The following is a 13,624-nucleotide window of genomic DNA, read 5'->3' on the forward strand; positions in this document are numbered from 1 at the left end:
TTCTGTTTAATTTTTTTTTGTTTTGTTTTGGTGGCAGTGAAGTAGTAGGACAATGCAGTCTCCCATGAAAACGTGTTTGCTTTGCAAAGTTTAGAATTTGCTTCTGGAGCTTAGTACCAAAGTACATGATGGAGTCAATTTGTTTAGGATCCAGACCAAAAAACCACTTGTTTAATTTTAGTTACATCAGTAGCCCCAGTGAACTCAGCTGAACCACTCATATGCTGCCATTACGAAGTTCAGTGTTTTACTGATTGGAGCTTTAATTTCTTTAATTAAAAAGTCTTGTAAGTAAAGACGGAACCAGTGATTGTTAGAATAAAGTTTAGCAGATCTTGAAGTGCTTTAAGACAGAGGCTGTTCAATCATCCTCAAATCATCAGTGTCACAGACAGTCGCACTGTCCTGTATCAGTTATGCAAGTGAGTGGCTAGGACCTCGGCATCAGCAAGCACATCAGGTGGAAGCTGTGGAAGTGCTACAAGAAGAGGCAGACAGAAAAGGGATACTGGCATGGCTGAGCACGAGGTGTTCGTGAGGGGACAAACGTTCTTTCTGTCTCTCGCACAAGCTTCTGCAGTTTTTATGGGCAATGTGTGTGCCAGCTTTATTGCTTCGTTTCTAGCAGAAGTCATTTCTTCCTGCACTGAGATGATGTTTATATTCTTACAAGGGTTAGCTATAAATCTAGCATCAAAAATGTTTCTCTTCTTCAGTCTCTGTTGTCTTATCAAGTTTTCTTTCAGATTACATTAGCTTTGCAATGAAGCTCTATTTTAACTTGTCTTCATTTATACCATGTTCTAGACAGGGTGTTTTTTACATGTGGTGTTTGACTGTAGCTCCAACACTGGACAGCAGCAAATCACTTGCCTTTAAATAAGCCATTTGATTGGATTCATTACAGTTGCCCAAAGAACTCAAGATCACTTGTAAAAAGAAGATAAACTTTTTAAGATGTTCTGCTGTTTATAGCAGTGGGAAAAAAGGGGAAAGTAGGCCCTCTGTTATACATATTTTCTGCATAGAAAAATCCTCAAAAATCTAGCTGTAATGTTCATTGCCATGGTAATAAAATTGCTGATGTAACATACCATCTTTTCTTGTAAAAGAGTTTTAGCTAATTATATCTCCTTGGTGTCATTCTTACCCACTTTAGTTCCTTTTTTTATCTTGGTGTCTTCACAAAAAACACGCTAGTGAATGGAAATGGAAATTTATTTCAGGAGTAGAACATTATTACAGCAAGTGTTCCAAGGGAAAATCCATTCTAAAAATGAAATGAATTTCAATTATTTAGCAGCAGCTCTTGGGCCTGTTTATATGATCCCAAAAATGCTGCAACAACAAAGGTTAAAAGACAGAGGAGTAGGAGGTTTACATAATAAAGCAGCAATAAGGACCTTTTGGAACGAAAAGCAGCTGAAGCATAAATCAAGGTCTGTGTAGTATATGCTGAGATTAAAAAAGAAAAAAAATAAAGTGAAACAGAAGAGTGAAATAGCTGTGTATTTAGAAAATATCCATAGCTCTGTATTTAGAAAATATCCATTTGCCTTTAGTGAAGATTTTTAGGACTTTTAGTTTTAAAGGAAACAGCTCTGTTAGTTTTCTGAAATCCATCAGGAGCTCCTTAATATGCAAAAATAACCGATAAGTAAAAATTCAACTCGTATTGAAATGAGAGAGAAGAAATAAGTGTAAAAATGTTGCTCAGTGTCTTAAGAAGAGAGATTAAAAAGGCAAGATCTTGATATAACTTCAAAGAAGCTAGACTACTTCTGCCAAAATTTTAGTAGGAACAACAACATGTAATATTGGCTTGATAACTACCTGGAGATGTCATCTGTCTCTTTGTTTAAAGCAATGTAAATGAGGGGAATGTCACTTCATGAAGTTAATGAAAATATTTTGTTGTTATACTGCAGAAGTAAAAGAAAAAATTACTGTCATGGTCAGGAATGGTTACTGTGAGTTACAGTGCTGTATTTAAAGGATAGCTGTAGTAACTAATTAAGATAAAGGAGTAGATGGTTCTCATAACCTTCATAACCAATTCTCATAGCATTAGATTTTCCCAATTTTGTTCTTAGGAGAAGATGACTATCACTGTCTGCTTTCCTTGTTGTAAAGGATGTGCCTCATTTGCTTTGAGGAAGACAACCCTGCAAGCACAGCACACAGGACAGAATCAGAGAGTAATGAAGTGTAAGGAAAATGGCACAGGAGATGATTGTTCTTACGATTCAGCAAAGTTTAGTGATGTAAAAAAGCAGACTGTGTCTGGTAGAATATTTTATCTGCTGGATGTAACTTTTTAAATCTGTGGCAGTCTACTTATGAGAATGGAGCTGGGACGGCTCTTGCTTTCTGGTGTTATGAGAAGTTTGTGTGTAGGAATGCAGAACTGGAAATTAAACCAGGGTCGTGGAGGCAACCATGGGATATACATTTAGTCCAGAGTGGTCCTCAGTACCTTTACTTCACTCATCACCAGAACTACTTCTTATTAACGTATAACAAGCTTCTGTTCTGTAGCAAAACATGAAAAAAAACACAAAAGCCATGTGAGAAAGGAAGAGAATGTTTGAGAGGAAGAGCATCGTCATTATTATAGGTCCAGGTAACAATTTAATTTCACTGTCTAGAAAATCGCAGTACAGCTGGATTACTTTGAAGAGACCCAAGCACAACTCTGTTAGCTGAGCAGAGGGCATACTGAGCAGCAGAAAAAAGAAGAAAAAAGCTATTAACATGTGAAGACAAATATAAACAATTCACTAGTGCAATGTATTTCATTTGTAGAGAAAGTTTAGGCTTAGCATTTGTGATCTGTAGTTGAAATCTCAACGAAGGCAGCTTTTCTCCAGCCTTTATCTCGGCTCGCACCAAAAAAAAAAAATCATACTGTACATGAATAGACAGTCCACTTGCTTTTTCATAGTCACATTCAATGTTTAATTATTCAAGAGTATCCTTAAACATGTTTTTCCTTTCAGTTCTAAAAGAGTTTGTCCTTTTAAAGAGATTACTGTGACCTTGATACATGTAATTTCATTGCTTATATGGACCATGGCACGTTATGTTTAACAAAGGGATGATTTCTGCTTAAGTTGCTGTATTCTGTTTATATCCATATATCCTGTAATGGCATGTGCGTTTCCTGGAAATAGATGAGAAAAGCAAAGTTAAAAAAAAAAAAGTATCATTTCCTCTCTGTGCAAAACAAACTATAATTTGAGGCTTACAGCTTTCTTTTGTGTCTACCCCACCAAGTGTCAAACCATAAAATGCGGGGGATTTTATGATTTTACTGGTGGGAAATGATAAACAGATTGGGGGATGCTTTAGGTCAGCCCAATAGATCTGTCAACTGGGGTTGTTTTTATGTAGTAAGGGCAGCATGGTCATGTAAGAGGGTATACACCAGTGTGCCCTTGCAGCTACCTGCGGTTGATGTCAGAAAATCTACTTGGGAACATGTGAGGATTTACCCAGGTCTGGTGGTCATTGTAACTCAGACCTGAGAAAGGTGAATATGGTGCAGAGCATAGGCAATAAAGCCATTTGTCCATGTATAAGCTAATTGCTGTCTTCAGTTCTTCTTAAAGTCAAGATCTTGGTCAGATAATTTTACAGGTTTTAACAGTTCTGTATGAATTAGGACAGTGTGACTTAAAAGTTATTTAAAGATAAGAGTGATTGGTTTTGACATTTATGTTTATAATTTTCCCTTCTTATTTATTTCTGTGCTTACTGTGTAACGCATTCTAGAAAATTGGTTTTACTTTTTTTTTCTTCTGAATTTGAAATATATTACAATAAAAAGTTACAAAATTACAAATAAAAGTATGATTTCAAACCTTGGCTAGCAGATAACAATATTTTAAATTAATGTTTTAATTGTTTGTTTTTAATCTATATATAACTTTTTTAGTTGTTGTTATATGCTGTTTCAAAGTGTATTTTCAGATGCACATGATTCCTGCTTTTCCAAGATTTCAAAGCAATAGATCGTCGGTTTGGTCTCACTATAGATGGTTCATGCTTAAGGTTGTTGCTCAGTGTTTAATATTCTAAGTTGCTGGCTGATAATTTGCTGTTTTCACCGATGGAAACAGTAATGCATATTACCAGTAAAAATTACTGGTTAGAAGTTGTTTCAGGGATGGAGTATGAAATCATCCATGTTATTTTACCTTTGAAGTGCTTAAAAAAAATCATTAAATTTCTATTGTCTAAAAATGTGTCTTGCTTCTGCAAGGGGTTTGAGAGGCAAAAGTACAATTGGAGGTTTTGATCATTGTAAAAGTTTAAAAATTGTACTTAAGTATTTCTGTTTGTAAAACAAGTTTTAACTGAAATGGAGTAAGGTTACAGTAACCTGCAGTTACTTTGGACTTGCTGTGGCACTGGCTGTGGGAGAGGATTTGTGTGTCATAACTTGAATGAGCCTGAGCTCTAAATCACAAAATCTATGTTTTGAAAGCTAATACACAGAGGTGTTTGCGCATCACCATTTGAACTTATTTTGTGCTGAAGGAGTGCCTTTGTGTGCTTTGTTTTGGAAACTAAAGTAATCCCATTAATGTCTCAAAAACCCAAACCAAACAAAAAAAAAATGCACCAAAACACAGCCAACCAACCAAAAAAAAAAAAAATCAAAAGAGCCAACTCCAAGCTTCAAAAGGCTTCTAATTTATCTATAGGCATAGACCATCCACGCTTATCTAGCTGAAGAGGGGTGATGCAGTCCTACCAGCATAAATACCTATAGTTTATGGAAAACAATATCGGTGTCTCTGAAGAGTCTGCATGAATAGATTGAGCCTCTTCACCTTACTCATGCTTATTACCCCTGCTGAGGGTGACCTAATCATCAAACCTTTAGGGTATTCTAGAATGTGCTTTTGGGTAGAGAGAGTTGGGATTCCAGCTCTGGCCCTATATGTACCTTGTACCACACACCATTCCTGGGTTAATGCTTTGGTTTTGTAAAGTTCTGTGAGGAAAGACTTGAACTGTGGTCCGCCTCCAGCTTTCCAGTTGAGTGCTTTGGGCTACAGCCAAGCTGCTCCTTCCCTGCTTTATCACTGGCTCTGTGATTCATGTATTTGTGGATGTAAATTGGCTCAGCTTCAAGGGATGAGGTGGAAAATGCATTCATTTATGTTATACCATAATTAAGGTCCTTTTCCAAAGTGTGGAACATAGGGGTTTATCCAGATTATATCAGATGTGGAATCCAAATTCCCTACTTACTGATGAAGTGATTAACAACTTTAGAGCTGTGATGAAGATGGGAATGAGTGCTCTCTTGTATGTAAAGTTAATCATACATCCAAGAACATGTAGGTTTTGAACCCAGAGGATTCCAGCAAGGTTTAAATGCTCCTCCACGTAAGCTTGAGCCATGACAAGAGTTTGGGCAAGCCTTAGTTTCCATTTCTGAAACTTGTCAATGCCATCTGAAACTGAATCAGTTTCATCTGAACTGAATCAAACCTATTTAGTAAGCATTGCAAGCAGAACTGACTTTGTTTTCATTAGAAAAATAACAATCCCATAAATATGTTGTAGAAAATCATAGAATAATTTTGATTGGAAATTACTCTGGAGGTCATCTTGTCCATCTTTCCTGAAGCAGACCTGATTAAATCTGGTTGTTCAAGGACTTGTCCAGCCAAATTTTTAATATCTTTGGATTCCACAACCTCTCTGAGAAACCTCTTGCAGTGTTTGACCACCGTTACGATGAAGAAGCTTCTCCCAACTTCCAATGCAAATTTCCCATGTTCCAGATTTGATCCATTGTGTCTCAGCATATCTCTGTGCATATCTGAAGAGAGTCTGACTGTCTTCTCTGCACCCTCGAGGGTGGGTGAAGACAGCACTTCTTTTAACCTTTCTTTGTACGCTATCTGATCATCTTGGTCACCTTCCACTGGACTTGTTCCAGTATGCCAATGCCATTCTTGTACGGGGGGACCCAAACTCAGTCAGCGGGACACAGCACTTCTGATACAGTTTCACAGAGTAGAAACTAGGAGAAAAAGGTAGTCACGAACAGGTTTGAGTCTTGAGTATAGTGTGTTATGGCAATACATTATTGAGCACTGTGAAGTGAAATGCCTTTCAGTTTTACTACTGAGAATGTGCAAACATAGACTATTTGTAAAAGCCTATCTGTGAAGATAATCTATGTCTACTTTTACATACTGTGGTTTAGAGATTTAGGACAGAATGTTTCAGAAGTTCAGTAGTATTTAAATTGTCATGTATGTAAAGTTTAATACCACAATCCACCAAAATATTTGCCTTTGCAATGAATGCTTTGCTGAATGTGATGATACAGCTGATTGTGTTTGCCTGAAGTTAACTTTGATCTAGGCAGATCATCACTTGTAAGTAATGAAGCACTTCCTAAACTTTGCAGGGCAGCAGCGTGTTTCTGTGACCAGCCTCCTGGTGTGTCATGGTTTATTGCTGGTTGGAACAAACCTGGGTATAATAGTAGCGTTACCAGTGCCACGCTTGCAGGGGATTCCCAAAGTAACTGGTGAGTGAAATTTTTCAAACAGATCATGTACAATGGTTTTATACTTAAGATTTCATTTATCTTCTATCAGTAGTTTAAGTGAACCTGCCAAATTATCTGTATTGTTTAGACATACATCAGAGCTTTGTGATGAAATAATATTTGTTGTTCTTCCTGAGCTTTACAGTATATCCAGATACTTGTCTAGGTTTGTCTCAGTCATTTGAGTTGGGACAACTGTTTTTCTTTAGGGTGTAAGAATAGGATAGGCATTAATCCTGTTGAAATACAGTCAAATATATGGGGATGAGAAAAGAATGCAAACAATCTTTCTTCCAGGTTTAGGGAAAATAGATGCATTAGGTTTAGAGACATAGATACCTAAAATCTAATATGTTGTCTGACTGGTTATTCAGTAAATTGGTTTTGTGCCCTTTCTCTCCAAATGCAAATACACTTGGAATGCTCAAGAGTATGTATTTAATTTCTTTTATAATCAAGATTTTTGCATTTTGGAGAAATGTATTTATTGAGTTACTTTTATACTACCCCATTTGAAGTACAAATGCCTGAATGCTGCTGTATCACTTTGCAAATGTTTAAGCTACTAGCAGAAACAAGATATTTAAAATGTGTTTAATAGGGGCTTTGCCATGCTATGTTTTGGGTTCAGAATTCTGCTCAAGCTTCTGCACAGTGGAGGGAAGCTGGCAGATTTTATGAGGCAAGCTGTTTGCAACTTCCTTCAGGGGGGAAAAAAAAAGCTTATGTAACCGCAAAATGAAAGCGAAAATCTCTGTGTTCAGCAAAATATGCAGCAGTAATCCAGTATGACGCAGGGTAAATGCTTCTTAAAAATATGGAACCTGTGATAGGTGAAAATAAATGCAATGCAAAAAAATCTCTAGTCGCAGAATCAAAAAATCTCTCATGTTAAGCTTCCATTTTCTGTTTTGATTTTTGTAGTTTTTCATCTGTATGTTCTTGCATTTATTCTGGGTCAAGATTTGTCAGATTTCACAGATCTATCAACATTACATTTAGAGATTTATTTTTAGTCTTTAATCCCTGTATTTGGAGTTTGAACTGAGAAATTGTGACTTCTTCCAGTCATGCTTCCAATAGTGATAATTCATCTTTATATCATTGCACTTTCTACAAAAGTGTTTTATTATAACCTGGAATGCATTAGGGAGTTAGGGATGGACAGAGTGATTTGTAGGGTTATGAAATTTTCCCCTTGATAACCTAGCTCTTTTCCATATTGTAGCTGATTTTGCAGAATCCTACTTTCTTTTTTTTTTTTTTTAATCTTCTTTTTTGCTGTAAAAGCCTCATATACTGATACTGTTATAGCTTCTGAATTTGGCTGCATGCAATTTGGTTTTCATACATTCTAATGATTTGCACAGTGTATATCTTCCCTGTACTGCCAACATCACAGTATTTAAATACTTCTAAAAAAATAAAAACCCTAATAATTGTTCAGTCATTTCCTTATGATTCTACCATGGTAACTATACAACCATTCAGAAGGATGAGTTTTAGTTCCTGCTGTATAGTGTGGAGAGGTCTGTTACAATTAAACAGATGCTCTTATGCTGTTTTGGAGAGGTACAGAGGTGAAATAGGATTAGTTGAACACCACATATTTCGTTTGTGGATTACTGGAGAAAACTCACAGTGTTTACATTTGTGTTAATGCCAATAAAAAGAAGTTAGCAGCATTTCTGTACTCTTGCTGTTGTGAGAACAGAGCACAAAAGTAAGTCAACTAAAATTCATAATGCCATGTTTCAGCTGATTTATTAGTACAGTCCTGAAACTTGTGGTACAATAGATTTTTTTTTTTTGTATATTTTTTTCTGTAAATTGGGTACACACAAAGTGAAAGACAGACTGGATACATGTTTTAGGGTTTTAAGAGTTATGCTTTTCTGAGCAAATTTCCTGAACTAATTATGGTAGAACACTGGTAAAATAAATAGAGTTCTTTAATTGTCTTTTCCTTTTGGTTCCAGGAAGAGGAATGGTGTCATATCATGCACACAATGGCCCAGTCAAGTTTCTTGTAATGGCTACATCTATAAACAAGAAGAACAGAAACAAACTGAGGAACAGCCTGCCTCCTGGCTCAGAACCGAAAGATGATGACCAAAAGAACATTCTGCACAGTGAAAGACCAGGCTCTTCACTTGGTAACACCCATGAGGCTGCTGTTTGGCTGGGGGATTCAATAGGATCCATTGCACAAAAAAGTGACTTGTCGTCATCTTCTGGTTCCCTTACTTTGTCTCATGGATCAAGTTCCCTAGAACATAGGCCAGAGGACAGTAACATTTATGAGCTTTTGAAGGATCAGAATATCTCATTTAAAAGCAAAAGACAGAGATCCAGAAAAATGAAAGCAAGTTCGGTATTAGTCATTTCTGGTGGCCAAGGACACAGAAGAGTGAACAAGAAGACCAAGCAGCAGCGGCAAGATGAACTAGTGTCTTCAGTGATGGTCTGGCAAATCCCACTATTAAATATCTAGCTGAACTAAATCCAAGATACTTTCTGCTATTAAAAAAGTCCGATATCCTTTTACAGCAAATGCAGCTTAGGACCCAAATGGATAGGCTGTATACACCTGGGAACAATTTCAGTAGGCTTTGATCACAGGATTAAGGGTTGCATGACAGTCTTCACATACTAAAAACATTCTGCAGTGTTAGGGTGTTGAAAAATGTTTAGCCCTTGATGCTGTTCTTGATGCTTAGAACAAAAAAGATCTGTTAGACACTTTTAAATGGTTTTAAAAAATATCTATTTTATTTATATTTACATTTATAAATACCATAATTATGTTCTATAGCACTTAGGGAAGGCAAGAAACACATGCCATGTCTCATGCTGCTTTTTGCTTATGTAAATCAGCTGTTGTTTCTTTTTCCAAAGTGACATATTGCATGGACTGTAGATTGTTACAAATTAGCAAATATTTTTAAACAATAAATAGTCTAATGTAAGTTAATTTGGTAATCACTGCAATAGTTTGTAACATCATTCCACAAGCCGGAGTTTGGTCTGGATAAACGCAGTTATATTAATTGAGGGGTATTTGTTTATTTCAACATAGAAAATAGATTTTATTATTATTTCTAATGCTCAGTATTGTTAAAAATGTTGTAGTAAAAAAGCGTATTAATTTTCTTGGTAGGTGCAATGTGTCTGTGACTTGCCTTCTTTATACAGAGAAAGTTGGAAAGATGCTGTGGCTTAGGGCAAATAGAAAATACAGATACAGGACAGCTGCGCATGGTAGTGCTGCTGACACATTCTACCCCTAGCAACTCATTATCAAAGCTAGACATGGACTGTGCCATTTTTAAGGAGGCACATCCAGTAAATTACTAATGAAATTATTAATTAAACCATTAATTGGGAAGAAATATACTAATATTGGAATATTTATAGGAAATGCAGGTAATCACTGTGGGTGTAGGTCCTACATGAGTTGATTTGTGCCATGTCCTTAGGCAAACACCTATCAAGTAATGTCACAGCACAACAGCAACAGCAGAGATATGGTCATATCTGAGTGGCGATCACCTCTTTTCACCCAGAGTTTCAGCAAAGCATGACCATGTAAATGGGTATTGTGAAAATATCACGCACAGCTTCATTCACTCATTTGGGCAAGTGGTTGCTTTGGTAGTGTTAGAGGGCTGAATTCTAAAGAGAGACCTAATCATTGTTTCTTAATGAATTGATGTATTTTCAAAGGAAATTTTGCATTTGGGATTCCTACTGAAATAGCTTTTTTGCACTAGCCTCTGAACATGTGAAATACAAGACAAAGCTTTCAGCTCAGAAAGATATTGCCAAAAACATAACACCTTGAATGGAATCACTGAGAAATCCTATTCCTTCGTCAGTAGATTGAAAGATACAGAGAAATTAGGATGATTAAGTTTCAGTTGAATGTGTTAAGAACCTCTACTATTGTCCATCAGTGCAGTAAAATGAAAATTAAATATATCTGAAGCAGAATATTTGCCAGATATATTCATTGACTTAGAGTCAAGTAAAACTTTCGGCTATTTTGGTACCATTACTACCCCAGTAATCTGGTGGTTTGCCCTGAAATTATTTCTGCTACTTCTAATATGAACTCCTTTATTCCACCATGTTCTATTTCAATCTTGCTAGTTTAAATCAACATCAACCATAACTACAGTGTTTCCCAGCGCATGACATTTCAAGGGAAACAGTACTAGAGACCAAATTATTTTGTTTGATACAAGATGCAGGTTGGGTTGGGTTTTTTCAAAATAGTAGGGTTTTTAAAAAAATATTGCTGAAATTTATTTTTCTTTATTTTGCAGCAGGTTTGTGTATCCCTTAAATTCTCAGTCTGTCTGCTCTGAAAAGCAAACCTGTATCAAGGTGACCCCAAAAATGGTGAGTGGGTTGACTTACCAAGTTTGACAGAGCACCAGAGTAACGTCAGGTCTTCCCTGCCACCTGACACCAAGAACGCAGGACAGAGGGAATGCCAGTGCAGCAGTCTTTGCCTGCTGGGTGGCACCAAAACAGGCATTTCAGAAATCAGATACACATCCTGATATCTTTTCAGAGGTTTTGCCCACATCCTACATCCTGATCAGAAAAGGATTCTTGAGCCCTGATAGCACGGACTTCAGTGAGTCACAGAGGACACTTGTTACAGATGGAATTGTAGGCGTAGGGTCTTCATTACTGTTTTGTGCTTTTATTCTGTGTCTTTCACTGTGTATCTTGCAACTCTAGTTGGGTGTTGTCATTGTTGGCATGGGCTTAGTATTGGCATGAGTCCTAATTAAAAAAAAAAAAAAAAAAAAAATTCTCTTAATTTTTTTTTCCAATAAAACAGTAGAAACGAAGTACAGATCTGCTTTTCTGAAAGTACATTGGAGTTTTGCCAGTGACTTCAGTAAGAACAGAAGTGGGTCCCTCATTTACATTATACTGTTTTGAAAATACGTGTTTATCTTACTAAGTTGTAAATCAGAAGAGAAGCTGTATGTCTGTCTTTAAAAATACACATTGTCATGAACTAGATGTTTAGTAACTAACTGAGCACAAGATGCAATGTTTGTTTTCTGATACGCAGCTAACTGATATTACCTTACTATGAAAACAGGCAGGAACCAAAGTTTCTCTTACAGCTGGCAAGTAGTCTTTATAGCTGTTGTAGACTGTGCTGCTAGGTAGGTTGGATTTTGCTTTCTGATATGGCTTTTCTAGATTAATAGAAGTTACAGAAAATATTAGGAAAAGAAAGGAGCAAGTGTAACCACTATGCTTTATTCTGTATATGTTTTCTAACACATAGTAGTGTCTTTTATAACATGAGCCATAAAACTTGTGTATTTATGTTCAAAGTATAAACTGAGAAAAATGTTTAATAAAAAATGTGATAAAAATTAACTTCAGAAGTACATTTCTTGTGTCATCATTTTAACTGTAAGGCTAGAATTTGTGGCATGCACTAGTGAATAACATATTAATGGACTCATGAAAGGGAAATTAGGATATGTGACTAGGACCACAAAGGTGTATAGGTTTTTTTTAGTTTTATAGTTTCTAAAATTTAAACACCAACAAATGCGATTTCAGAAAATGATGCAGTCTCACACAGTAATTTTGATCCCCATAACAATGGACCCAGAGAGTGTCTAAGCAGTAAAATTTCTACTATGCTGTATACATGGAATATACATTAGCACTTGGGCAGCATGCTTGATGCGTAAAAATGAGAAGCATTAATATTCAAAATTAGTATTGCAGAGCAAAAGCATTAACAAAGGCAATTAATTTTCAGTGGCTAACTGGCAATTCGTTTTAATTAATCTGCCCTAAAGGATATATACAGAATCCCATGATTGTGTTTAAATACTGAGACTTGTATTCATCAGACTCAGCAATAACCTTTTTATGTGTGCCTGCACTATTACAAATAAACAAGAAGAGTTACTGAGAACTGATTGGTTGCTAGTAAAGCTTATCTTTTATATCACATCTCTTTTTGATTCTGGAAAACATCAAGCTGCATGAGTGCAGGATACTGTACATTTGCACACCTGAAGACAGATTCTATCCCAGTGGGAATTTACAAGTCATTACTTATGGGTGTGTGGCTGAGGGCCAAAAATCGGTTACTGCCTTTTTGAGAGAGGACTGAATATTCGGAAGGGTTTCCTCAACTGTGGGTCAGTCCTTAAACTTCACTGTTCCTCTCTCCTCTGTCCTATTTAACTTTCTTGCCACATACAGACAAATTAGTTTTTGTAAAATGCATTTGGGGGTGATAAAAAATGTGGTTTGAAAGGTGCAACTATAAGGGGCAGTTCTGTAAGAGTTAATCCATACTGCAAATATCATGGAGTCGATACAGTATTTATAGTTCGCTTCATATCTTCTTAGTAATATTACTTCACTTAATAATAGGTCTGTTAAGAAGGCAGATTAATATCATCCGTAGCTAGGAAGAAACTGAGTTGGTGTTTGCCTGACTTGAAGCCACATGCTGAGTCTGTAAAAGCACACAGATTAACGCCATCACTGCTCTCGAAGCCCATGATTAGCCCTTTAAACTGCCTCCTCCTTGCAGGCATCCTGTACATGTGGCTGTTGAAACTGCCTGCTAGTGAACTGGCCAGCACTAGGGCAACAACCTGAGTGATCAGAGTAGGCAGTTCTCTGGGACTGCGCCTGGCCTGGGCTGCTCCCATCAGACAGCACTGACAAGGCCACTTAGCTGGGGTATTTTGGGGACTGATTAATACATGGCTGTAAACTGTGTGGTGCCAGTTGCAGACGCTGATGTAGCCTAATGTATCCATACAACCTACTTCACATGGGATGGTTGCTTAGTATTCTGTGGCTTGAAACCAGTCTCCTACAGTCAGGAGATAGAAATATGTGCTAGCATAGACTTGACACCTACCATACAGGTACCAGTGGCTGGTGCAAGGAATCTCATAGTTACTTTGTGATGTTTCATCAGCTGCTTGTATCATGCCACAGCTCACGCTTCTGGTTTACTTCCTTCACCTTCCT

General features: G+C 36.8%; 1 protein-coding gene across 2 annotated transcripts in view; it reads left to right on the forward strand.

The window, feature by feature from the left end:
- Positions 1–11,383, forward strand: part of ARHGEF10 (Rho guanine nucleotide exchange factor 10) — a 105,210-nt gene extending 93,827 nt beyond the window's left edge. For both annotated transcript variants that reach the window (XM_026845317.1, XM_026845316.1), the window contains exons 28-29: positions 6,437–6,559; positions 8,560–11,383. In XM_026845317.1, the coding sequence (XP_026701118.1) occupies positions 6,437–6,559; positions 8,560–9,074 (638 nt within the window). In that variant the 3' untranslated portion in view covers positions 9,075–11,383. The remainder of the gene's footprint in view (positions 1–6,436; positions 6,560–8,559) is intronic.
- The last annotated feature ends 2,241 nt before the right edge of the window (positions 11,384–13,624 follow it).

This window comes from Athene cunicularia, assembly GCF_003259725.1.
Source record: "Athene cunicularia isolate RWA chromosome 3 unlocalized genomic scaffold, athCun1 chr3_part1, whole genome shotgun sequence".
Lineage (NCBI taxonomy): Eukaryota > Metazoa > Chordata > Aves > Strigiformes > Strigidae > Athene > Athene cunicularia.